Source organism: Scaptodrosophila lebanonensis, unplaced genomic scaffold, assembly GCF_003285725.1.
Source record: "Scaptodrosophila lebanonensis strain 11010-0011.00,11010-0021.00 unplaced genomic scaffold, SlebRS2 tig00001418-arrow-arrow-pilon, whole genome shotgun sequence".
Taxonomy (NCBI): domain Eukaryota; kingdom Metazoa; phylum Arthropoda; class Insecta; order Diptera; family Drosophilidae; genus Scaptodrosophila; species Scaptodrosophila lebanonensis.
The window spans coordinates 1,676,560-1,703,700 of NW_022060744.1; the positions used below are offsets into that span (position 1 = coordinate 1,676,560).

At 40.4% G+C, this 27,141-nt stretch overlaps 6 protein-coding genes across 8 annotated transcripts in view; 2 read left to right on the top strand and 4 right to left on the bottom strand.

Moving 5' to 3' along the window:
* The window catches only part of LOC115633210 (GAS2-like protein pickled eggs), a 102,660-nt gene extending 87,944 nt beyond the window's left edge, over positions 1-14,716 (bottom strand). For 2 of the 3 annotated variants that reach the window (XR_003996327.1, XM_030530596.1), the window contains exons 1-2: positions 14,619-14,716; positions 7,401-7,450 (exon numbers count right to left, since the gene is read on the bottom strand). The gene's annotated coding sequence lies outside the window, so the exon portion shown is untranslated. Of the gene's footprint in view, positions 1-7,400; positions 7,451-11,765; positions 11,922-14,618 lie in introns of those variants that run through there. The other variant, XM_030530597.1, reaches the window with a different exon arrangement.
* Positions 14,717-15,440: 724 nt separating this feature from the next.
* Positions 15,441-18,032, bottom strand: LOC115633277 (anaphase-promoting complex subunit 7). The gene is made up of 5 exons (XM_030530688.1): positions 17,892-18,032; positions 17,323-17,821; positions 16,598-17,259; positions 16,146-16,426; positions 15,441-16,083 (listed from the first exon to the last, which is right to left on the bottom strand). Exons 1-5 carry the CDS (start codon positions 17,973-17,975, stop codon positions 15,723-15,725), a joined length of 1,887 nt encoding a protein of 628 aa, XP_030386548.1. The 5' UTR covers positions 17,976-18,032; the 3' UTR covers positions 15,441-15,722.
* A 292-nt stretch (positions 18,033-18,324) lies between these two features.
* Positions 18,325-19,855, top strand: LOC115633284 (required for meiotic nuclear division protein 1 homolog). Its single transcript, XM_030530693.1, has one exon. The coding sequence runs from the start codon at positions 18,403-18,405 to the stop codon at positions 19,777-19,779; it is 1,377 nt and encodes a 458-aa protein (XP_030386553.1). The 5' UTR covers positions 18,325-18,402; the 3' UTR covers positions 19,780-19,855.
* A 166-nt stretch (positions 19,856-20,021) lies between these two features.
* On the top strand, positions 20,022-20,576 carry LOC115633330 (ribosomal protein 63, mitochondrial). The gene is made up of 2 exons (XM_030530763.1): positions 20,022-20,232; positions 20,294-20,576. The coding sequence occupies exons 1-2, from the start codon at positions 20,062-20,064 to the stop codon at positions 20,441-20,443; spliced, it is 321 nt and encodes a 106-aa protein (XP_030386623.1). The 5' UTR covers positions 20,022-20,061; the 3' UTR covers positions 20,444-20,576.
* Positions 20,577-21,717: 1,141 nt separating this feature from the next.
* LOC115633263 (vacuolar protein sorting-associated protein 26) lies at positions 21,718-24,482 on the bottom strand. The gene is made up of 2 exons (XM_030530667.1): positions 24,096-24,482; positions 21,718-23,872 (listed from the first exon to the last, which is right to left on the bottom strand). Exons 1-2 carry the CDS (start codon positions 24,240-24,242, stop codon positions 22,397-22,399), a joined length of 1,623 nt encoding a protein of 540 aa, XP_030386527.1. The 5' UTR covers positions 24,243-24,482; the 3' UTR covers positions 21,718-22,396.
* Positions 24,483-24,584: 102 nt separating this feature from the next.
* LOC115633264 lies at positions 24,585-27,117 on the bottom strand. Its single transcript, XM_030530668.1, has 4 exons — positions 26,945-27,117; positions 25,667-26,023; positions 24,927-25,060; positions 24,585-24,839 (listed from the first exon to the last, which is right to left on the bottom strand). The coding sequence occupies exons 1-4, from the start codon at positions 27,101-27,103 to the stop codon at positions 24,647-24,649; spliced, it is 843 nt and encodes a 280-aa protein (XP_030386528.1). The 5' UTR covers positions 27,104-27,117; the 3' UTR covers positions 24,585-24,646.
* Between the last annotated feature and the right edge of the window lie 24 nt (positions 27,118-27,141).

Here is a 27,141-nt window from a genome sequence, read left to right on the forward strand (position 1 = left end):
ATTTGTATAAGCAAAAAAGTTGTTGGTACTAGGCTTGCTTTCTGCACCGATCGTTACTACGGCAGCTATATAATAAAGTGCCCCGAATTTGATAAAAACTCTAGAACAACCTGAGATTCTATACAAAACTCATAAATACCAAATTTTCTTCAGATATCTTTAGGGACAAAAGTGCTATCACACTAAGAGTGGGTCTTACACCGATTATGAAGCTCTATAATATAATGAAGCTATACATGGTGTGTAATAAAACTGCGTTGCGTATGCGTATACCCGTGAGCCAAGTCTACGTACCAAGTTTCGTGTTCCTAGCTCTTATGGTTCAAAAGTGCTAAAGGTTCATACAGTCGAACAGAGGGACGAAGTGCCAGACGAACATGTTTATATTGATTCGTCTCGTTTTGCGATTAGATTATAGGTACTCTATAGTGTCTGCGATGCTACTTTCTGCCCCTTACTTTTTTTTATTCGTTTAGACTGTTTAGTTTTAATATGCTTCTTCCACCGGAAATAATGTATAACAGAGAGATCCGAATTGATTTGCATTTTTGCTTGTTTGCAGTCTTGAATTAATAAAAAGGGAAATGATAAAGCTGTATTTGATATCTGTCTCTTGATTGATGTCTTAATGGGACAATTACACGAGGTCAGCAAAGTGCCTGCTCTTAAGAGGGGTTATGGAACATGCTCGTCTAGTATAATGTGCTTTGACATTTTAGACATTTCCTTCGACTGACTATGGAATGGACGGTATTTTTCTAGCTCTCTCATTGCTAGTTGCAGCAAAGGTCTAGAGTTTTTAATTCGATAGAGTAGGCATATCTGGAACTGTTCTTTTAAACCGTACAAACAATTCCAGCTAGCTTGTAGTTATTTTGAAAATCTTCATCATGGAAAGTAGTTGTAACTTTTGGCAAATGGTTGCAGACGACTGAGCCACAGTGCCCCTCATGTAGTGATGTAAGCTGCCTAATATATAGATATATGTACATATGGTATATTCATGAGGCTGTACGGTTGGGTTCGGTTCGGTTTGGTTCGCGTGTCCACCATAATTCATAATTTTTGCACAATTTGGCGGCTGCGCATGCGCAGTGATTTCGTATTCGTATTCATCACATTCATTCATCCATCCATCATATGCCATCTATGCCATCCAATATCCATCACAGACGAATGAAAATTGCGTCTATTTCGTATGCACGCAGGCATCTAAAAAACAAACACACACACACAGAGTCGAATGGAATTCGTGTTTTGTTTTTTGTGTTTTTTTTTTTGCAATAATATTGTATTTAATTTTTGTTTTGTTTTTTAATGAAGTTACAACACTTTCGCTCGCTTTGCTGCACAGCTTCCTGCTCGTCGTTTTACAATTGGGACAATCCCCTGAAACAACAACAACAACAACAACAAGAGCAGCAACAAAGGCAACAAAAGCAACTAGTGGCAGCGGCGAGAGAAGAAAATCCGTTTATGATTATTAAACGACATTAAATGTAATAAAATATTTCAGTTTTTGTACTTTTGTACCCCTGACCCAGTAAGCTCCGACAAGCGACGACTAATAAGCGCATATGTGTGTATGTGTAACTGTGTAAATGTGTGTGTGTGTGTGTGTGTGTGTGTGTGTAGTCATCTAAATGTGCTGTGTAGTTAGTTTTTTTTTTCTTATTAGATGCGGCAGCCGCCCGCATTGTGGCTGATTTTTTATTTCTTTCATTTTTTTAATAAGCGACAATCGCTATCGTCATAAACATTTAATCGCCACCCCCTTCCCCCTGCTCGACCGAATTAAATGAGGCTTGCGAGTTAAACAGCCAGAGTGTCGAATTAACGGCATACCATAAAGATTTCACAGATACAGATACAGATACACACACAGATACAATTGGAGGCACGCGCTTCCCCATGACGAATTATTTTGATAAAACTTTATGCTCATCCTTTTATCACACAAGACTACTTAGTATTTGTGTAGGTAAGCAATTATAATTAAATCAGAGGGCGTGGCAACTCCCAATTATTCCATTGTGTAAATAATGTGGAAGCTAAAACTGGGAAAAATCACATTCTCTTCTTATTCTATTCTCAATTATACGATAAAGACTGTGGACGGAAAAGCAAATAATTGTGTTTGACTTCAAATTAATTTCAAATTAATTTGTTGAACACAAAGAAGGATTCTGCTTCTTTCTTGACTTCTATGTACTTTTTTAACTTCCTTTTAAAATTTGTGCATTTACATGCAAATAATTTGCCGGTGTGACCGTTATTCTAGCCATACTTCAGCATTGAGTACACTCCCGGAAATATAAAATGAAAAATTCTAGACCTATTGGGTTGGAAATTAGATCACCTCGTACTTCATATTTTGAAATTTTTATCGAATTTTAGTTTTCTCTACTGTAGTAAGAATCTTAAATTGTAACTAGAGGCGAAAATATAAAAATATAAATATCCCCATCATTTCAAACTCCGTTTACGAATCTGATTGAATTGTGCGCAAAGGAATATAATATATCTATATCTGTACATAAGAACATGACTCCATTTTTGGGTTTAAAGCAATACTGAGAGATTCAAGCGAAATCTTTGCACATAATAGGCACGAATGAGGCTTTGAACTTTATAATAAATGGCTAAATAGTTAAGTTTTCCACAATCCATGTTTCTAATTCAGTGCAAGACCAAATCTCGGGTAATCGGTTGACGGTTATTTTTTGATCAACTTCAGATTAATTAAGCAACTCAGTAAGGACAGTGTGAACTCTTTTAAGTTGGGATTTCGAAAGCAGTCTCTCATTGGTTGACTCTCAGATCCTGCAAAGGCTATTGCTGCTCTAAGGTGATTCGCTGCTTACACTTATCATTTTAGTTGAATGAGGAAGAGTAATACAATATTTTTATACCCAGTAGCCAAAGGGTAAAAGGGTATACTAGTTTTGTGGAAGTGTATGTACAAAGTATATATACTCTTGATCAGGTTGACAAGCCGTGTCGATATAGCCATGTTCGTCTGTCTGTCCGTCCGTCCGTCGTCCGTCTGTATGAACGCACGGATCTCAGAAAGTACAAGAGCTAGAATAACCAAACTTGTTCAATAGGTTTAATGTTCTTTTTGAATTCTCTGCTTTGAACTAGTGCTTCCATTATTAGTAGTTTGCTTAGCCATCAGTCAACTCAGTTTGAAGTATTACAAAAGTGCAGACAAGTTTCTCGGCCACATTGTAGTGTCTTGCTATAAATTCTTCCACTATCGTTCCACTATTGTTATGTTTAGCAAAAACTTGACTTTTCAAAAGAAAATCCCTCACCTGCAAAGGCTACGGCAACTGCTCTTGCAGTTGAAAGTTGACATTTCTTTGTCATCTTTATTTATATGGATGTGTATATGCACGTAGATATAGATGTATGCGGCTTGTTGGCAACTTCAAGGGTTTCTCGCCCACAACCCACACGAGCATCGATAATGAGACTGATGTCTCGATGGCTCGCTGGCAACCATTTGAGCTGCGAGCTGTGAGTTGTGAGCTCTGATCTGCTGAAGCTGTGAGTCGTGTGATCGGGCCAGTAATTAATAAACAAATGAAATGGCAACAACAACAATGCGGGTCCATGACCACATTGTGCCCTGAGGGCGGAGTCGGCGAATTGCGTGCGCCAACAACTAAATTCACAAGCTGTGCGCGGTTTATCCTCCGCTTGGCGGCTGATCGTTGGAAATTGGTGGCGGCTGCTAGCTGCTGGCTGCTGGCTGTCGGCTGGCTGTCGGCTGGCGGTGGCAACAACTGGCGGGCGGTTGCCTGTTGGCTGTTGGCTGTGGCGGCACCAACAACTGAGATGCGTCTGCGTAATTAATTTTAAGCGCAAACAAAGCAGAAGCTGCGACAGCCGCGACAGTGAAATCAGACAACAATAACAACCACGACGATGACGACGACGACACCCGGAGTTGTTGCCATCATTGACGATAATTTAATATTGTAATGCAGAGAGCAATGAGAGATTGGAGGGTGGGGTTATGGCTCCGCAGCGCCATCAGCGACATCGCCCAAGTAGATATCGACAGAGCTGTACAGTTGCGACAAAAAATGGCAAAAGTTATGCGGGCAACTATAATTTATTAATGAGCGAGAAACTCACAATTCTTTCCAATTAAGCACCACAATCTCCATTGAGCTTCAAATAAATTTAGAAGCGTATGCGCCGTTTCTAACTTTATTTGAGGCTCAAATGAGAAGTGGGAATCACTTGAAACACTTGGTTTAATGCTGTTATGGTTATGTTTTGCCAAAAAAGAAATCCAACTTTGTAAAATAAATTCACAATGACGGATCAACCGACTTACTATATACTATATTGTATTAATATATATATTGTATATTCATTTTAAATTCTGCGACTTGCTAAGAAGATATCAAGAAACCTTGAAACAATCTATATACGATTATTGTACCGATTTGGTTCTTCATAAGCTTATATCCTCAATTTATCCTCAATTCTGTGGCAGGAATTGGTTCAAATTCAAATTTGTTTTAAATTTGTGACAAATATTTAATGACAATACTTTTTTGAGAGACTGTCTGATTGCCAATGTTTTTTTAATGACAAGTATAAGCATGTTTTTCGTATCTGCTTTTTGGCACAGAGATTGTGAAAACACAGCCTCTGATAATTATAATTATAGAGCTTTTTTTTTCGCAGCAATTACAATTAGCTCCAGAAATGTCGTGTTCCTTCAGTCACCATATCTGTCAGTCTGAACGTTTGCTCATAATGCTTTAATCGCAGCTTGACATTTACAATCTAGACAACGATCTCTTTAGATTATTGGTGGTCATCCGTCATCCGACAATCATTGGACATTTGAGCCCCCATTGGAGAGTCTCCAAACGCAAACGCGCAAGAAAAGGGAAAACATTCGACGCAATTATTCAATTGATAACAATTAATAAATATTGAATGAAAACAAATCACTTCCCGCACAGTAGTTGGGCAAGCAGCCATCCGGTACACACACACACACACACACACACGTACATAGATACGAGTATATGTCGTTATATCTTCGTTGTACGTGTACTTGTATATGTTCGCCCAAATTGTCTTTAAGTTGGTCGCTTGAATGACAATTCTTGCAATACTCGTACTGTGTTGAAAGTTAGAGCTGTACGCGTGACAAAAAGTTGTTCAGTTGCTGTCACGCTCACGAGGTTCTCAGACTTTCTTTGGGACTGAGGCGAGGCAGTTCCCAAAGCCCCAGATACATACATACTATATGATCAGCACGACAACACGAATCGATAGACAAGCACGTCTCTTCGTCCGAACTGCCGACTGTTCGACTGTACGAACCTCTAGAACTTTAAAACTACAAGAGCTAGGACCACCAAACTTGGTATGTAGACTTGCCATTTCAATACGCAAAGCAAGTTTGTCACCATTTTATATAGCTGTCATGGGTTCAGCACTATGGGTGCATAAATCACTCTTGGTGGCATATGTAACTAAGTTGTTTATGTAGATGTGTATCTGAAGCAAATTTTTTATACAAGTACATGTCAAGCTCATGTACTAATGCCGTACAATAACTAACCTTTCACTATGCGTTAAAGTTTTTATAGAGTCGATAAGTGCAAAAAAAAAAAAAATATATATATATATATATATATTGCATAGTACTAAAAATTTTTTTCTGTGTATTCAGTATGTCTATGGCACTATAGCCTATAGCCTATAGCCATAATATTCTGATCATCAAAATCTATATATCGTATAGCCTCCATAAAAGCGATCAGTGCAACAGAGTTTTATTGTGAAGAGTTGGCGGTCGTAAGTCACGCACGAAAGTCACGCACAGCTCTAATTTAGATATAGAAATAGACATAGACTTGATAAGGCAATGGAATGGTGTGGAGGGACAGTGTGGGGGGGACTTTGAAGTACAGAAATGCTTGCACACGAAACTGTGGAAATGAAATTCGAAATCAAAGTTGAAACTGAAACTGAAATGTGAAAATGCAATAAAAATTATTTATTGGCTTCTTCTTTTCTTGCTGTTGTTGTTGTTGTGTCGTTTTGGCAATAAGTAATAAATAAATAATCGACTGATGGAATGAGTGACTGAATGTGTTAAGAAATGCTGCACCGATATTTATTTACAGTATTTCTTGACCTACACCACACTTATGTAGTATATATCTACGTGTATATAGATATATATATATATTTTTTAAAAATATTTGCTTGTGGGGGGCGTCGTCATCGTACCGTCTTGAAATGACGACACATTTCGTATTTGAATTTATTTCGGTCTTTGCCAACGCACTGTCGAGCGCCACATGGGAATTATGTATATGTACTCGTGTTTTGTGAATCATGCCAACATATCTGACGATTTTCGTGGAATGAGCGATTAGTGTGGGAACAAGCGATTGTTAGATCTACAAATATAAACACAGTTAAGGCTATCTTTGCCTGTTTTTTTTTGCCGTTTACAGATAAAACTTACGCGAAAGTGACGCCAGACTAAGTGGTTTATTTTTCTAACTTCGATAAGCTTGTTAGTCAATCATGTTCTATTTATTCTCCAATGAGGAAATTATGGCTACGACTTGAAAGGACACTCTACAGAATGCCATCATAGAATGGAGGTTCTTTGTCAAAAAAAAGTCATTTGCATTTCTCTATATGGGTTAGATATGTATGTATATACTTGTACTACAGCTGAATCGGGCCTGAACTTATTGTTTCCAAATGAAATTTAAATTACATTTGAAATTGCTGATGTTCTGTCGGTTCTTGTGTTTAGGGATAGTCCAAATACATTTTTGACATTTTTACGCATGCCTGTAGGTCAGACTAAGAGTCCTTAAGAATAACATATAATTTCTATAGCTCAAATATTTCAATATAGCAACTAATATTTGAATATAGGTACTGTATATTATTCTTAAGAGTTCTTGTACGGTCAGATAGGCAAAAAGTTTTTACGCAACTTCGGCGGGTTTTTGTAATTTTGACCACATTTGAGGGCTACATCTTATCTAACCATCTTTGCAAGAAAACGAAAATGAAAAATGCAAGCGTAAATGAAAAATGTCAAACAAAAAAAATGCTATCAAATATTGATTATATATTTTAAAATCTCAATGCTACAGATATGTACATACCTACATATAAACAAAAAATTATGATGTTTGTTCTGATCAAATATTGAAGTATTCATTTCTTACTTCTTCTTTTTTAATTATTGAAGCTACGAGCCACACTTATGTTTGCGTCTTACGAAGTACAAAATGCATGGAGTGGATGATATCAGGGGGATCCCCAAGTGGCAGCTCACACCAACGATTTAAGAGCTCAAGGACAAATATATAACTAGAATCCGCACTTACCGATCTTTTGATGTTGCCGTTAGGCTTTTGCTCGCCCCGCTCAGCCAAATCTGTTGGAATGAAATAACAAAGAAACAGAAATGAGTGAAGTGAAAAAAACGTTGGTACTTGAAGTCAAAAGTGTGACATCAGCAGGCACCACACACACACACACACACACACACACAGGCTGATATGTATGTGAGAAAAAAACGCAATTAGAAAACGGTAAATGGAGTTTTATTTGCTTTTTGTCATTGAACACGAGTGAGCGTTACACACACACACACACACACACACACACACACACACACACACACACACACACACAGATATATACATAGAGACATAGAAACGGGCGCTCTAAACAAATAAGTCAATAAATAAAGGCGTTAACTTGGCTCAAATGGCCTACGTAAATAAATACGTATGCGACGAAGTGCGCGAAAACTTTGATGATGAATGCGCCGTGGGACCGACAACACTAAAAACAACAACACCAATAGAGCTCTCATGTAGGCTTAATTCGCAATCACACACACACACACACATACACACATATGGAGAGAGAGAGAGCACATGTTAAAAATTGGTAATAAGCTAAAAAGCTAACAAATGTTTGACAAGCGGAAATGGCAAAATAAACATACACACACGCACACATACCACAACCATAACAAGAACAACAAGAACAGGAAGTTATTGTCGGATCGTAAATTTATCCTGCAACCGTAGTGGGTGCCCTCCAACCTACCTGCCATCTCACACTTTTACTGTTAAAGTGTTCCATTCGGAGCAGAACAATTAATTTATGTTAAGCAATTATGTTATCTTTCTGTTAAGAGCCCTCCCTCTCTCCCCCGCTCTCTCTTTCGATCTTTGCAGGCAGAGCAGAGCCTTCTTATACCCCGCTTTCAATAAAGTAAGGCTTAATTGAATTCATCGTGAGTGCTTGTTTCTTAAGCATAACTTTTTAGTTATAATACGTGAATGGGTAAATTTAGGTTTTGAACTAATATAATTGTATGTGGCAACTATAATCAATTGAGCCATCGCTTTGGCCATGAGAGCTCTGTCAGTTCGATTAAATCATGCATACTTAATTTCTTAAGGCCTGAATAATATTTTTGCTGCTCTTTAATATATTAACTTTTTTTTAAAAAAATTATTGTAATTCTATTTAATATTAATTTTAATTTTTTTTGTTTCTATCGTTTATATTTAATATCTGAATGCATATCCCATATGTTTTTATGTTATTTTATGTTTCTTGCTTATGATATTGACAGATATTTGTCAAAAATAAATAAATAAATAATAAAAATTGCATACGTTATAAATCAGTAACTTTGCGAGTATAGCTCCTATAAGCACTTTCCGAGATATTTGCGTTTATGCAGACAAATAGATCAACGGACGAACTCTAGTACAAACTATAGTATATGGACATGGTAATGGTAATAATGTTTATAAAGATCGAGCCAAATCCAGTCGGTCGAATCGCATAACAATCTTCTGGGTTATATCCCCATATGTAAAGAATTGCCAAAAATCTAATTTCTCTCCAAAAAAATCAGCTTTCCAGCTGTTAAACCAGATATTTGCGTTCATACAGACAAACAGACTAACGTAATTTAGAAAATAATTAATATAATTAATTTGGGACTCTACAATCTCTAGTCATATCTTAATATGTTGGGGATTAAAATCTATACACTATTCCGAAAAGGGACATACATATGTTTATGAGAAGTCGCGTTTGGCGGTCATATCGCTATTCTCAACAAGGCAAGGTCAGTGCCACGAAAGGCTCTGCTCGTTGACCTTTTATCGGGCCTGCCAGAAAGGACGATGTGTGAGTGTGCGTGCTGTGGGAAGGTCCTGCTAAATGCCTACACATGCGGTCATCAAGGACGCGAGCATGAGTGTGAAGAAAGGCCATAGTTTTCGGCTTTAGTCATCAAACATACTCGTACACGCAACACCCACAATCCAAACAGCTGTTATGACTCAATGCCCCGCTGTGGCTCATTGCACAAATACACACAAACACTCTCGCACACACACGTGTATTATACAACAAAAACAACACTAAGAGGAACTTTTACCGCGACATTGCGTGCTGGGCGAACAAACAGGCGACATATATATACGTATAATGCCCAACCTGGTAAAGTATAGATTTATGACTCATACAAGTTTTCCCAATACTCAATGTCTATTGTCTGCCAAAAAAATGTAGTGTCTATGCTATATCTGAACAACAATGAAGGCAACTATATGTTGGAATTATATGTATGTACATACGTGATTCAAAAGGTTTGCGAATTTGGGCAGACATTTTAAGAAAATGTCCATTATAAAAGTTGTTGAATAGCTTTTCTATAAAAGCTACAGAGTTTCGCTTTTCATATGGGAGACAGATATTTTGAACAACACAAAGAAGTTATCTAAGACAGTAGACTCCGCACTATCTAACCTAGAAATACATTCGTACACATTCGCAAGAAAGGGATTGATCAGCTCTCCAGCAGATCCATTCGTACCCATTGACAAGAAATCTAGGGACTCATCAGCTCCTTAGAAGACTCTGCACAATCTAGCCTAGAGATACGTTCGTTCCCATTAACCATTAATCTAGAGATTTGTCAGCTTACCAGAAGAATCCACAGGAATCCTAGAGATTCCTGCGTACCCTTTAACAAGAAATGTGGCGTTTCAACAGCATTCAAAAGACTCCGCACTCCCAATCTTACCTAGAGATCTATTTAATTTAAGAACATTTTGAAGCTTCCTTAAAAAAAATCTTTAATATTTCCTTTACTAATTTAAGCTGAGTCGAAGGCCCGAGTAGCTAGTATTCGTTAATATAATATTAAATTTAGTATTAGATACTAGATTTAATTTGTTAAAATAAAAAAAATAAAATAAATTTAAGCTACTACTACTAAGTATAATACCATTCACAACTACTAACTAATGTTTCGTATTCATACGTTTTTTTTACTCATAATGCCTTATTGGTGTCTTATTGGTTTATATCTTGATAGCAAATTTGTCATTTATAATTCTATTACTAGTGCCTATCCACAATCCAAAGTTTTATCAACATCGGTAAACTGGATCTGTTCTGTCAAACAAATAAATGGTACAACATTTTACCCGGAAGACTGTAGACTGGGGAGAAACGTGTGGGTGGGGGGTATTTAAGAGTTGGGCAGGCACGATTGTAACGTTATACTCTACTTTTTTTTATTATATTTTATTATTGAAATTATATATTTCCGCGTCCCTTTTATGAGAGAACATTTACTCGCATATAAAAACCAGCATTAAATTTGATCAATTCTCTTGTTTTGTAGAAATCGGAAAAGGCGAGCAGATTTCCACAAATTTAGTTGCTTGCGAAATTGGGAACATATCTGAACATTTCTAAAGACTTCCTTCCTTTTTGCTTCATAATGGTTTCCCATATGCAGCCGACATTCTTGTTTGTTGACACAAATGAAATAAAATAGAATAACATAAATTAAAAATGTTTGTATGTAGATTTGGTTGGAGGGTTCTTGTCGGCTTCTTGTCTGTTTATTTGCATAAATATACATACATACATATGTATACATGTGCATCTGTGTGTGTGTGTGTGTGTGTGTGTGTGTGTGTAAATGGAGGACCGCGCCGAATGGCACTGCTGAGCTGGAACTGAACTGTTAACTGGCAATTGAGAGCTGAGATTGCAATGCGTGGTGTTATTCTTTCTCTTTGTCATTGTTGTTGTTATTGCAACGGCGCTGGCTTTGTTATCAGTTTTGTCTGCACACACACACACGCACATGCACCCATATCTATAGATGTATAAACGTATACGCATGTAAGTATGTATATACATATGTATGTATACTTTATAAGGAATGGGCGTATTTCTTTGCGGTGTAACGGTCCTTTACTCTCAAAAACATAGTTTTTACACACAGCCTTACAATCATTCCATGCATGCGCCTATGTATTAATCGACTCATTGGCTATTCCGTACATTCCTTCACACACACACACGCAGATTTGCACACAATAAAGAATTAAAATAAACGCAACACAACAGCAACAACAATGTTAATGAAAAATTGGGCGTTTGCTTGCCCATTGTTTTCATTTCTTTTTATTTGCAATTTTCGCAATTTTCTTTGATTTGTTGAATCAGATTTTATTGTTGTTGTTGCTGCTGCTGCAGTGATTGTTGTTGTTGTTGTTTTTGCTTTTGTTTAATAACGCGACACGCAAATCGATGGTTGTTACACCAGCCCTAAGAAAAAAAAAAGGTAAAATAAAACGCAAGCAGCACAACAACGGCAGCAACAAAAAGGAAAATACGTTATATTCTGCGCTTACTTTTTCTGCACGCGACGTCAACGTCGGCGTCGGCGTTGGCTGCGAACAGCACAACGGTAAGGAAGCACGTTATTATAACGGTAAATGTGCTAAATTTTTTTATGAACTACACGCGACACACACACCTACACTAACACCCAAAAAAAAAAACAAAAAAAATACCAAACAAAAATAACAAAACAAGAAAGAAGACAACACGACTAAACAGCAACAACAGTGTCGGCGGCGTCGCGGCAATAGTGACGACCACGGAGACAGACAGACGACGACGACGACGACGTCCGTGCAAAGCCGCAGACAAATCGCGAAAACTATGGCGATTGCTCGCAAGGTTTGCAGTAAGGTCCCAGGCTGGACGATTGCCGACCATATGACTGCGACTGCGAGGGCAGCGCCGAGTATGATTCGGGCGGAGGGTCGCAACGCAACATCCATAAAGCAGCTTCCGCGCAAGTCCTGCCGCTCCCCACCATCCATCTCTCTCTCCATTTATAAGGCTGTAATAATAGTTGCCGCACAGTGGCACAAAACAACTCATTGCCCCAGAAATTAACCGCAAACTGAACAAAAGAATCGAAAGCGAAATTGAAGTGGCATTTTATTAGTCAGTTGTTATGTGACACAGCTGTCATAAAATAGGTACAACTCCTCCCAAAAAAAAACACACTTTGTTACAGCTTGAGTAACAAAGAATCGAAAGTAAAATTTAAGTTTCGCCCGCCTCGTCATATCCGTAACCCTTTATTTACTTTTAATTAGTCAGTTATGTGTGTGACACAACTGCCATAAAAAGAACAACTCACCAACCACAAAGAACAAAAATAAGAACCAATGTTTTCCTACTCCCCCATATGTATGTATGTATGTTGATTAATTATAAACATCTTCATCAGCGGTTTAACTCTGATTCTGTTTTTATTATTATTATTACTGGAAATTATGCTATATACTTTTTTTATTTCCTAATCTAGCACTCTCTCTCTCTCTCTCTCTTCCACAATATCCATAATAATCCTAATAATCCATTACAGCTTGAAATATTGTTGAGTCTAAGGACTAGTTTTAAGTATTCATTTTATGTATTATGCTCTCAATTTAATGTTTTAAATGAAATAAATATATATTTATCTTGAGAAAATAAATAATATATATTTATATATATTTCAAAAATACCAGAGACGCTTGAACCATTTGAATAGTAGTTTATATTGCCAGCTTTCAAACAGTTGCTGAGCAACTCAAATATTTTTACAAATTGAAGTCATTTGTTTGTAAATCGTCCTAAGAATGACAGACAATTGCTACTTTAGTGCCACGGTGCATTGATTTCATGCTCTTGTCGAAAATTATTGTATACCATAGGCGCCATCGCCATCTATTTAGTTCTGGTGTGTGCGTGTGTGTGCGGGTGCTCGGTGGCACTGCGGTCCTGGCAGAGCGCATGCGCTGCCAAACAAAAAACATATGACGGAGGAAGCAGGCAGTGAGGCTCAGGCTAAGGCTCAGCACAATTGAGCGAGCAAAGAGCGCTCCATGGAAATCTACGAGAATGTACAACACATGTGTGCATGTGTTTTTGTATTTATCAGCAAGAGTGTGTGTGTGTGTGTGTTTGTGTTTGTGGGCGCATTTGTAACGCACTGCAGCGAGTAGCCAGCGGGTCGTTCGCTTATCAGCTGCATTCGTTCCGTTAACATTTGACGAAATTGACACAGCAGCCGCCCCCTGCTCGGCAACTTTGTGCTCCAGATTCTCTTTGGCCGCTCTTTGACGAACTCTCAACACACTCTCAATGTACTTGTGCGTCCAACAGGCGTAAACAGCTGGCAACTGCTTGACCCACACACGCACGCACGCACGCACATACACACACACACACACATTCAGGCGCAGACAAAACACGCCTTTTTGTTTTGTGCTGTTCTTCTTATCAAAATTGATCCGTTATCGGTTTCTGTTGTTCTCATTCATTGTCAGATTGAGAGAGTCGGCGAAGTAAATGCGTCTCCCCCACCTACCGCAAATCACTTGTTTTATTTGCCGAGCACAGGAAATATTTTGCAAGCTTGCGCAAGCAACAAAATAAACTTTTTAATAAAAACTACAATTACTAGGAATTCTAGTATTGTGCCAGTGTCGAGACCTTCCGAAAGTGTCAAGCCACACATATGTATGTACATATGTCTTTCATGATGAGCTCATGAGCCAGCATTCTTATAAAAAGTTTTGCAAATTATTGAATAGTAAATGGAAACGAAATTTAAATTAATGTACACATGTTTGCACTTGTGTAAGTCGATATGTAAGTATTGTTTTCAATTTTTTGGTGTTCGCTGAGCACGCATCTGTAGTTGGCTGATAAGTTGTATCCAATATACTGACCTGCTAGAAAAACCTACCTATAAGATAGCGGGAAGTATGTACAATATTTTGGGTTTGCAAACGTGTGCGAGCCAAAGATTTTGCGCAAACGTTTTTGCACCACTTATCAAGAATAAGAAACAAACAATTTTTGTTTCGATTTCAGTTTCTGGATGCTACAATCAAATCAAACATGTGTAACCACACATAAGCCGTTACATTTCAGCGTTGCGGAATTTGCGAGAAACCAAAGAAGAAGATCAAAAACCAGAGCAACAACTGTACATAAGCAGCAAAAGAGTTGAGAAACCGTTAATGCTTTGAAAAGCGAAATGAATAACAAATTGCGAATTTCTAAAGCAAATTCACAAATTTTACATAAATAAATGATTCTGCAATCAAAAATAACTCTTAAGTAGGAACAAAACCTTAAAACAATATTTAAATTCAGAATTTAGCATACTTTATTGTACCGTTTAAAAAAAAACTTACCTTAAATCTTTTGATTGGACAATTGATTTTATGTAAATGTGTTTCAATTCAAATGTTAAAAAGACGTTGCGAATTTATGGACACAAAAAGCACAACAATTACAACAACAAAAACACACGCCAACATAAAAAGTAAACAAAAAGTCGTGATCAGGCTCATAAATATTTAATCATCGCATCAAATCTAATTAATTGCAATATATTCGCACATTTCAAAATTGATATTTCGGACTGTGAAATTTAATATGTCCCGTAATTTTTGTTTGCCCCCAGTTTGCAATTTGTATTAAACTGTATTGTTTAAATAATGATCGATTGGCACAGAAAAAAATATACAACAAAAAAAAAGAACACAAATGTCGATTGAAAACAGCGGCAACTTGCGCTCAGAGCGGTGCGCACACATGTACTCGGCGACGCGTTTGATAAACAACTGACTTTTGGCGCGCCAAATGCTCTCGAGTCTAATTAAAGTTAAAGTGTGGCTGCGGAGCGGAATGAGCGTAAATACCAAAAGACTGGCGCACATATGGTTAACGGCACTATTAGGCGCAAAGCTGTGTGCTACGAAACTTCTGTGTGTTAATCGATAACATCGATGAGTGGTGCTACTGCCGCACGATAAAGATTACATTTAAATTTTTAAATAATTCTAACAGATTATTCGAACTTTACTTTAAGAAACAAAAGAATTTTACATGACATCATGGGTTTGGTTTTTGTTTGCCGTTGACTGGTACAAAAATCGAGCAAAGTAAATTGCACGACACTTATCAATAACATTCGATTGAAACTAGTCTGCGAATTAATGTTACACATTTGCTTACATTTTAAAATAATACTATCAAAACAGTTCATTCGAACTACACAAGTTAAGGAAAAATATGCCTACAACTAAATACATACATACATACAATATGATTTAACATGACAACATGGGGTGGGCTTTTGTTTCGTTTGACTGACACGAACTTCCAGCGATGGAATAAATACAGAATGGAATGTGAGATGAATGGGGATTGCAGGAATATCAGAGCAGCCATGCTGGCAAGCTGGCAGAGTCTGGGGGTCGAGCACCATTTCAGAATAGCAAACGAACGACAAATTAGTTTGTTATTTCGCCATCGACATCCTGCCAGAAAGGTTCCGAGAACGTTTCCGATTCGGCGTCGTCCTGCGGCACGGCTGGCGAGGAGGACATTTCCAAAGCATCGTTCGATGTCTCCTCACAGTCCAACAGCCACTCATGGTTTGGTGTGCCACAAGGCGTGGCCATTGTCGCCGCATTACTGCAACTCCCACCAGCTCCTGTGCTGTTGCTGTTACTGCTGCTGCTGCCTTCTCCACTCGCGACCCCGCTCCCACTCCCACTCTGCTCACTTGGTTTACTCGTGCTGCTGGCCGTGCGTGCTGCCTGTCCCAAAGCATTTACACCTTCCAAAGCACGCTGGCAAGTGGGTTCCAAGCTGGGCGATGGAAATGGAAAACTTTGCATTTAATATATCATGCCAAGTGATGTCAAACCTACCCCAGTGCTAGCGTATAATAGTGGAGGGCACTGCTCAGTTCTTTCTCGGCGCTCAACAGATCTCCCAACATGGTGAATAGCTTTGGATGTGGAAATCCCGATACCTGCTTCTTCAGCAATACAATCGCCTCCTGTGTGGCGCCCTCGAATTGGCAAATCTCAACCATCAGTGCTACTCCAGGTGTATAATGCTCGTCTATTTCTAGGGATTTCTCAACAAATTTTTTGGCATTCTTCTTGGCTGTCGGATTCGTCGAATGGAAGAGTGTGCGTCCAAACATCTAAACAGCATAAACGAGTGAAATGTTAAAGTACCTGTCCCTCTCTAAAATAAAATGTAATCCACCGATCGTTCCTAACATTTATATAGTATACCTAGCATTAATGGCTCAAAAGTTCTCGAGCTTCATACAGTAAAACATATGAACGAATGGACGGACGTGAACACTCACCGTGTAGCTGCGCGGCGATGTCCGAAAATAGCGTACGGCCAGGGCACACATATTCTGAGCATCTTTGATGCGCTTCAGATTAACATAACAGTGGAAGAGTCCTTTGTAGACCTCGAAGCGGTAGGAGGCAAAGCACTGGGCGCTGCGAAAGGCGCTGATCGCTTCATTGTGACGCGCAACGACCAGAAAGAGCTTGCCACGCAACAGCAACGCCTCAATGTTCCGGGGATTCAATGAGAGCGCACGCTCCGTAAAGGACAACGCCCGATCGAACTTGGCGTTCATATAGAGCTTCTGGGCGAGTATGAACCAATGTTCAGAGCTAAAATCACCGGTGGTTGTCATTTGGGTGACGAGTTTTTCATGCTCCGGCTTCTTCTGTATGTTGAACGCATAGACAACGGCTAGAGGGCACAAGGCGTCCATGTTGTAAGGATTTATCATCGCCACCATGCCCAAATAATGCTCCGCTTGTGTGAAATTCCCATAATAATACAAACATTTGCCAATGTGGGTGAGCAGATGCTCGTTCTGATGGAAGTTGGTGGTGTCGTTCAGCTGCTGGAATGTTTTGGCCGCCTCCAAATGCTTACGGCCGTACATCTGGGCATGTCCTTTAATCCACATGCTCAGCCATTCAATGTTCTTTGGCGAGCTGGCGGCTGTAGTTGGGGGAGGAGGACGTTTAATGAAAGTCTGAATTTCAGTTTTTCTCTGTCACTTACCATTGACCACCAGCGAGTTTACTTCGTTGCCATCGATGCCCAGCTCCAGGAGCGCCTCAATTGACTTCATGGACATCGGGCAGTCGCGCAGCACCTCCTTATAGACGAGCGCCGCCTCGTTTTTGTTGGTGCCACACCCGTGATGGAGCAGCCGAGCCAGCATCATGTTCAGTTTAGGTGTGCGGGATTTGGCTGGCACCGCCTGCAGTGTGCTGATGGCAATATTCGGTTCACCCATCTCCCGATAGCAGACGGCAACTCTGTAGCGCAGCTCGACATCCGCGAACTCCCTGTAGGTGCTCTCGAGGGCCGCCAAGTAGGTGGCCTTGAAACGCACCATTGTTTTGTGCATAAGGACGACGGCTTCCAGTTGCTTGCAGGCGAGACGATAGTGGCGCTCCTTGTAGTTTGCGCTGCTCATATAGAGCATTACCTGGTACTCCATCTCTAGGGTGGCCAAAGTGCGATCATTCTGCAGCAGAGTACTCAGCAGGCTGGCCTTAATGGGGGACAGAGAAGGATACGGAATTATAAATGGTACTTCCCACGTTCATCTCTTCGTTACTCACAGCTGGGATGACACACTCGTATAGTTGGTGATCGTATAGCTTTTTCACATTGGCCAGCAATGCAGTCTCCATTTTCTCCGTCATATGAGAGCCCCGTTAGACGAGGAGGACGCCGAGCAGACAGAAAACACAAACAATCGACGACAGCGCCAAGCAGTTGGGAATGGTACACAGATTTATCGATTACAGCGATAGCTGCAGCAGCGGCGCATTTAAAAAAAACTGATTATTACTGTTTATTTTAAAAGCACAAAATATATATAACCTAAATCCTGGGTGTATATTATAATTTCCGTATATATTGTTGTAAAGGTTCCTATGATCATTAAATATGCTGCAATAGGGCAGTAGAAGAGAAATTGCCATTGCTGGATGGGTAGCACTACTAATGCAAAAGTGCTGCCCAACACACAGTTTTCTTTTGCCGGGCACAAATGAGTCTACAGTTGCAGGCGCTGTCGTAATTCCATACTAGACTGCACCAAATTATGGAAAATTAACAGTGTAATTCATGAATACAATTCTCAACATGAACTTCGTACGCCTCACCATTCAACAGACGCTCTTAAAGAGTATACGCCCGTCGCTGCCAAAACCGCAGACTTACCTGCATACCCGTAATGTTGCATCAGTCGTGGCCAGCAGCTGCTGGTTCCGAACCACATGGCTACCGTTAGGCAGCAGGACTATGGCAACAACCACAACGCCATCCAATACAGTCGCTATCACTACGCCAGCTAGCGATTCCACTGGAGTCGCCGAACCAAAGCTCAAGACAAAGCAGATTCCGATTGCCGTGCCAGTGGCGGGGGAGCCGCATGAATCCATTTTAACAGCGAGAACGCGTACGCAACGCAAGAAACGCGTTGCCGTCGACGATCTGTCCGCATTGGGTTTTCTCAATGCGCGCGGCTTCACCACCGCCGAGGAATATAATCTGGATGAACTGCACGCGGCACTAAAACTGCAGAATCTGTACGAGACAAAGCGCTATTTCTCCACCGACAACTTGGGTGTGGAGCAGAACGTTTTGTATGTGACGGCCAAGTATCCGGTGGGTGAGCAGCCTCGCGAAATATTCTTCTTTCGCGAGGGCTCTGTTATTTTCTGGAATTGTAATGAGGTCGAGATGAACAATGTTCTGACCTTTCTGCGCCCCTTCGAGCGCGAATCGTACCTGACGGCGCTCGTCCACGGCGAGAGCGAAGCTATGCCCTACACATATATCCCATCGACGGCGGTCGATGTGGAGGGCGATTTGATTGCGGAGACCAGCGATATAAGTACAGCGTCACGTGCCTTTTTCCAAAATGGTAAATTCTTTGTGACAGCGGACGATGATAATTTTTTGTACAAATACACATTCTCCAATGCGATGGCACAGTCCATCAAGCTGGGCATATGGGAGGCCACGTTGGATCGCTACATTGATTCCATGGAGTTCCTTACGGAAGACTTAAAGCGTGGACGCCGGCTGCGCATTTCCCGAGCCGCAGTGCTGCGCAAAACCGGCGAACTATTCGCCCTGCGTCATGTCATAAATCTGTCCTCCGATCTGTTGGATGCACCTGATTTTTACTGGGACCGTGAGGAGCTGGAGGGCCTCTATCTGCAGGTCTGTTCGTACTTTAGCATCTCGCGACGCACCAAAGTTATGAACGAGAAGATCAATCACTGTGTCGAGCTGGCCGAGCTAGTATCGCACAATCTGAACGATGCCCATCACATACGCCTGGAGTGGATGATCATCATACTGATCATGGTCGAGGTGGCATTCGAAATATTGCATTTTATCAATCCTAAAAGCGAGAGTGATCCCCATGGAGCTGGCAAGCCCATGCTGCTCAATTCGGACAGAACCCAATCTCTGTCCACCGCGAATACATAGCTACTACATTGATATACATAAATGTATAAACAGACACAAGAGTTAAGGTGCAAATAAATGTTTAAAAAACAACTTATTGAGTATTACTTTTAATTTTGAAAAATACAAAATGCGCGCTTTAGATAACCGATAGCAGACAGCACTGTCGCGGTACGGTGAGGTACTACCGCCACTAATCGGAGTTATCGATAAGTCCAATCAGCTGTCAGCACGAGCTCGTTGTTACATATGGCAATTGTTTTTTTTATCATAGAGTAAAATTATATATAAATTTAGTGCACAATGCATTTGACGCTAATTAACTTCTTCAAGAAAACCGTTCCCGGTCACATATTTCGCGGCATGCGGCGTCTCATCAAGCCGGTGAGCAAAAACGCGATGGAGTCGCTAAAGCGGGAATACGAGCGCCAGGATCAGATAATGCTCCTACTCAGGCATCCTTACCTTACAGTGGTATGTTTATGCTCTCTCATATATCATATTCGAATTTAAATGATTTTTATCATGTGATTAGGAGGAATCATCAGGCCATGCCAAAGAGCTGCAGAAACGCGAGAAAATGGTGGCCAAGTGGACCGAGGCACAGACATTGAGCAAATTGAAGCCGCATGTCACCATTGAGGAGCGCTTGAATCACCTGAAGGTCAAAGAAACTTGGGATTAACTTTTGAGTGTGTGCGCCTGTTAATTTTTGCATTAATTCATACTAGCAATTAAATATTGATACAAACATATTTACATAACAATTGTTCAAATGTTCCCGTGTCAACTATACCATATATATACCAACAAACTTCGCTATACCCCTTTTGGTTCCGATATACATACATATAAACAAATGTGCGCTCCTATGGCAGCTACAGCATATAGAAATCCGATTTGGTTTAACCACAAGTATATCTTGTAAGTTATTTTAAAACTGACTCACTTCGACATTCGCTAAGATATTATTTAATAATATAGAAGCTACTGCAGCTTTTGGAAACTTATTATTCCCTACCTTTGTCTTCAATTAAATGTTTCCATTGCTGTTAAGAAGCAGTGATCAGCTCTCAAAACTAAAAACGAACCCCGATATACAAGTAAGATCATAACAATATATTTGATATTTGAGTACATATAGAATAGACCCTCAATTGCTGCGAAAATTAGTCCGACTATTTTGAGATTGTATATACTTGTACTACTTGAAGAATTGCTAAGACAGCTGATATAGAAATGATCGCTGTGAAGTATAGTATTTATTATGAGACTATACGAATAAGTGAAGATCTGAGATCGATCGAAAAGAATTGTAATTTGTCGGTTATATTCAATATGTATCCCGACTGGGCACTAATTGTTCACAGTGTGGAGACAGAGCTCTTATTTGGAATGTTAGGCAGTCGGAAACAGTCAGATTGCCTCTAATCGGAAATTCAAAAGAAGTTTGTATTCGCATTTCATCAGAAAAGGTTGGAATATTCTTGGCAATTGAAAATGAACTATTTAGAGCTCTTTCTTGAGGATTTTTGATGGGATAACAGCTCTTGTATTCGTATAAAATACAAGTTTATATGCGTAGGTCCGATCAGGAATAAGTTGGGATATATATATTAGTGTATATCCATTGAACACGTTGTCAAGAATAAGCTTCCCTTTTGAAGATGTCGGGAATGTTTGAGAGGGTCGGAAACACTCTGATTGCCGTCTATACACATCTGCATCCGTCTCGCTCCGTTTCGTGAGTTTTTCTGTTTTGGATTCGGTTTGTTTCGCTTATTTGTTTATTAATTTGATTAATTTTAATACAATATGCAGGGTATATACATTCGTATACACATTGTATGTACAAATGTGCATTTAACACTAATTTATGCGCATCTGCACACACAGATGGTATATTTATATATATATATACTATATAGATATTAATCGGCCCAAATTGTTGAGTTGCTCTTTCATTTGTTGTTTTGTTTTTATTATTATTATTTTCTAAACGTTTATTTAATTGTAGTTATACCCACGCATCGGTTCGTTTTACTTTTAGAAAGCAATTGTTTTTTGTTTTGTTTTCAACACTTCGAATTGGTTTTCTAATTGAAAAATCAGATTTTCCAAGGGGAATGAATGAGTTGGTTGCTGGTTTGGGAGTTTCCCCCCTCTTTTTGGGGCTAAATATGACAGGGCGGGGCAGGGCAGGAAGGTACAATACAATACAATTATAATTTCAATACCAATATTAATTTCTAATAACATTTATGCTCCAACAGAATACTCTTAAATGGGCTGCACGCTCGAATTTGCTGACAGAGATTGGTGATTAGTAGAGGTGGAGCTGGCTTATTGAATTGGTAGTAGGAGTGGGCCAAGTTAGGAGTGCGCGCATAACCGTAATAAAACATTCGTAACAATTTTAAATTAACTTTAAAAAAATAGATATATGCTGCATATTTGTCTCGTATGCGATTATATGCATATGTATATAGATACATATATATATATATATCTCGATATATATATATACTATATACGTTAATAGTTTTTGTTGTTGTTTTGCTGCTTCTCTGCTACACACACACACACGCACACACATCTATCATCGTCATCTTCATCCTCCAGTTCTGGTTTCTGCTCATCAATCGGCAGTCAACGGCGTGGCTGCCACTTTTTTCGCTTCATTTGTCGCCGCCGTCGACGCCACCACTGTTGCTGCCGGCAACGCCACATCAGTCAAATCAGCATCTTCATCATCATCGGCTGCTCCCTTGAGGTTCAGGACAGGGACAGGAACAGGCGCCGCCGCCGCATTATCCGTTGGCAGATCGAAGCTAATCGAAGATAATTGGCCATCGCCGTCGGCGGCGAGTTGTTGAGGAGGCGCCTCAACGAAGTCCAGAGGCAGTAGCGGCGGCGGCGGCGTGCGTGACATAATGGCCACTGGGGAGGCGCTCGTTGTGGCCGCAGCGGCACCATCGCCCATGCCACGTTCGTTGCCGCCGGTCGCCGGTGCAGCGGCGGCGGCGGCGGCAACAGGCTCGTGAGGCGTCAGCGGTGGCGAGCTGGGCAGAGGCGGCGAATCGAGCTGCTGTTGGCTGAACTCCTGGTTGGGGCTCTCGCGCGTAAAGAGACCCATTTTGGATTCGGTGCCCGCATGGGAGGCGCCAGTTGTGGGCGAGGTTGCTATGCCGACGCCGGCAGCCGCTCCCTCGCTGTCAGTGCTGCTGCTAATGAGGGAGTGGGCCACTGTTGGGGCGGCCGGGCCACTCACAAGATGGGGCGGCGCGTGCTGTGGCACATGCTGGTGATGCTGATGATGCACCTGCTGTTGTTGTTGTTGCTGTTGGGCAGCGGCGTGGTAGCGCGGTATATCCGCTTTGCGCCACAATGTGATCTCCTGCTGCTTGAAATATCGCCGATCCTCGGTGTCCATTAACACCAGATTGAGAAAATATTTGACGCTGAACTTTTTGTTAATGTCCCGCATGGTGGGCGTTAAATTATAGCCGGCGAGAAATACACGTATAGGTATGCTTTCGCCCTTAACGGGCGCACCATCCATAATCTCGTACTTGGCGATAGTTTCGTTCTCGTTGAATATATTGGGGCCAGTGCCAGTGGATTCGCGCTTTATGATCGCAATCTCCATGTGTTTGATTTTGATGCGCACGAGCAGGAAATAGATTTTCCCAATGATCGTGTCCTTTAAATGATATTTGCTTTTGTTGTACTCGAACTCAATGTGCAGACAATCCTCGATGCCCACCTCCATCTTGATGGGGTTATTCATCTCCGGGTAGCTGCAGAGTGTGTGCACCGCAATGTCCACCTCGCGAGTAATGTCGCTGATGCGACGCACTATGGTGGCGCGCAGAAAATAGCGCAAACGTACATTCGAGCCGGCATAGACCTCGAACTGTTTCTCCACATTGGGGAAATCAAAGGGGTAGCTGGTGTTCTGTATTAGGTCGCCAGGACGCGCTAACGCCTTGGCTAGGCACTTGAACTCATGATGATTGCCACGATCGTAAAACAGCTCAATTTGGCCAATGAACTCGATCTTGATGCCTTGATGCTCCAGTTTGCTGCCCGGCTTTTTAAGCGTTACGTTCACCTAAAACGAGGACCAAAAAAAACGAGCTTCACTTTTATGCCAGCTACAAAGCGATATCGTATATACGTATACATATATATAGACTGTTATTGCTGATAAACGTTGAATGCGGAGCGGAAATGGCCACCAGCGGGCAACACAATGCAGCGCGGCGCTTCGTCACAAACAAGCAAAGAAAAGAGAACACCTCTTGTGGGAGGCGGCGCCGGCATTTGTCACTCACCTTGCCGGAAACGGTTTCGCCATCGTAGAATAAAAGCATCTTCTCCACTTTGCCATCCTCCCCCTTGACTTCGGCAGTTTTTTTGCTTTCCGCACCATCAAAAACAATTTCGATTTCGGCAGATTGGCCAAACCCGAGAAAATTCATCGTTATGTTAAACGCAACCGTAAATATTCACTTTTAGTTGGAATGTCGTCTGACTTTGGTGTGTGGCTTTTGTATGCGGCCGTTTTTCCTCTCAATTGGTCTATTTTGTTACAAAACTTGTAATTATTGGGCGTTTTGTATGTGTGAAAAAATTGCTATTGCTTTCCTTTTTCCATTTTTACATAGCGATGGCAATCGCAGCGGCTCCAACGCCTATCGATGTGCCTATCGCTGCTACCCGCACTTATCGTCATCGATGCAAAGCCAATTGCCATCGCAGCAGTTACAGCCCTATTGGTACGTTATTTTTTGCTGTCGTAATCAAAAAAAATAACACTCCAATGCTAATTTCGTTAATTATAATTATATGAATTGTTGAACGAATTGACATTGACATTGTTGCTTTAAGGCTCGCGCAGCTGTTTTGTGTACCGCCATCTGTACACAATCAATTCGAATATTCTTCGACAGTTCTGCCACCAGTATTGCATATAATTTTGCATTGTAATGGCCATTCTCAGAAATAGTCCACATTCTTTCTTGCCCCCATTGCTGTCGCTTTGCTGTCGTTGCAAATATTTCAGCATTGCAATTCTTCTATTCAGATGCGAAATTTGTGTTTAACAGCACAAAAAAAAAAAATTATTTTGTTTTTTCTGCACACTTACAAATATTTATGCTTACCTCTTAAGCTGCGCGCTGATACCTTCAATAGCTTTGGTTTTGAGATTTACACCATTAAGCTCCTCCCCCATATTGTGAATCATGGTGTGCATCATAACTGTACGGGATCTCAAAAGCTCCGACTTTTCCTTAATCTGAAAAAAAGGGGGGGAAAACGAATAGAACCGTAAGGTCAAGGCGGACGATCATTACCCGCCCCCTGTCCACCACAGTTCTACAACTTTACGAATGAAATTGATTTATACTTAAGAATATCCGCAGGCTCTTTGAAACAAAACTAAAACTATTAAATGGCAAATTTGGTTACAATACTATATGTAAGTAAATAATAATTTTTCTAATTTTTCTTTCTTTCACCAATCTTTCCTATGGCAGCTATATAAATATATATATGTATATATATATATATATATATATATATATATATATATATATATATATATGTATATATGGTTTGAAATAAAATTTATCTGCATCAGGATCAGACAAGTCTGCATGCGAAGATTGGTGTCTGCAACTCTTATGGTTTAAAAATGCTTTAGGTTCATACAGTCGAACAGACGGACGAAAGAAAGATAGAGACGATTCAACATAGACATGGCCCAGGCGGTCATGTAGAATCTTGCAGATCTACTTTAGTTTTCATATACATTTCGACTTTTTAGTATGGCCTCTCATTCTTTTTGGGTACAGTCTGTAGAAAGGGAGATGGGTAAGGAGCAACTGCTTTATATATTGACCTCTTCGGCCAATTTTTGATTGTGCTCCCTCAAAATCTCGTTCTGTTTTTTGCGCTCGTCGAGGAAGGTGATCATTTTAGTCACTTTCGCTGTTGCTTTAAGCAATTCGGAAGTTTCGCTTTCCAGCCAATGCTTCGTAACTTGCAGGCTTTCGGTTTTGTCGTGGAGCTCGCTGGCCAGTCGACTGTGCTCCACCAGCTGCTTCATCCGTTGAATTTCCAATTCATGCTTCTTCAAGCACAGATCGTACGAGATTCGTTCATTTTCGCTAATGCTTGCATTGCATCTCGAGTTCAAGCTTTTTGTATCGCACAAAATATTGGCATACTGCTGGATCTGCTGTCCCGCCAATGTAATCTGAGAAAAGTGGGGCATGGCCATAAGATGTAACATAAGCAAGTAGCGAAGTTAAAGTCAGCTGTCCCGACTTTGAAATACTCTGTATATAGTATGTGTAGAATAGTTATAGAAACAAAAAAAATAAAATTTTACCTTCCCTGGTATTTCAGGTACTAAGTACACATGTATAGTATGTACATAGAAATTGTGTCTATGTAAGTATATGCGTGTATGCTGCGGGCATTGTTTGGCCTGAGATTATATAAAAATTTGTTGTAGGGGGGCATCGGGCCCCCCTGCGTACGCCCTTGTATGTATATATGGATATCATTTCCTTTTAAATCGAAACTTGGCATATGGACTCATAACTAACTGGAGATATTTTCCAAATTTGAGTTATGAAAAATTACTAATTGCGGGGGAGAGGGAGAGAAATTCCAAAATACACATTTTCTGCGTATTTGGTGTTAATAGGTTTTATAGTCTCCGAGATAGAGGTGATTACACGAACGGAAAATCGGGAAAACCCCCATAGGGGGGAAGTGTGGGGAAAAATTACAAAAATAAATCAAACTCGTATAGCGTACACACATAAGCCATCTTTGGGTAAAATTTGGTGTCTCTAGCTCTTATAGTTTTTGAGATCCAGGTGTTCATACGGCCGGACAGACAGACGGACAGACAGACAGGCAGGGCTAGATCGACTCGTCTTGTCACGCTGATCAAGAATATAGATGCTTTGTGGGGTCTGTCACGCCTCCTCCTGCCTGTTACGTTTTTCAGCCCACGCAAACCTAATACACCTAATTCTGTTTTTGCACGGTAGATTGGTTCCATAACCAACCGTGTAAAAAAAGACATTGATCATATGCAAAAATAGGTGATTGGTTCCTTATCACTAAAGAAATATATATGCAATTTTTCATTTTCACCACTGACCAGTTCCTCGGCTTTATCAGTTTTAGTCTTCAAATTATAGCTCAGTCCACTGAGCATACGCCACGCGGCCAACGAAGCTCGCGATAGACATTCCATAGATTTTCTTCGCTGATCCAAATCATTCCGATTTCCCACAACTATTTCGGGGCTTAATGCCATGTTGTGCAATATACTTGAATATGGACAGAAGTAGACGG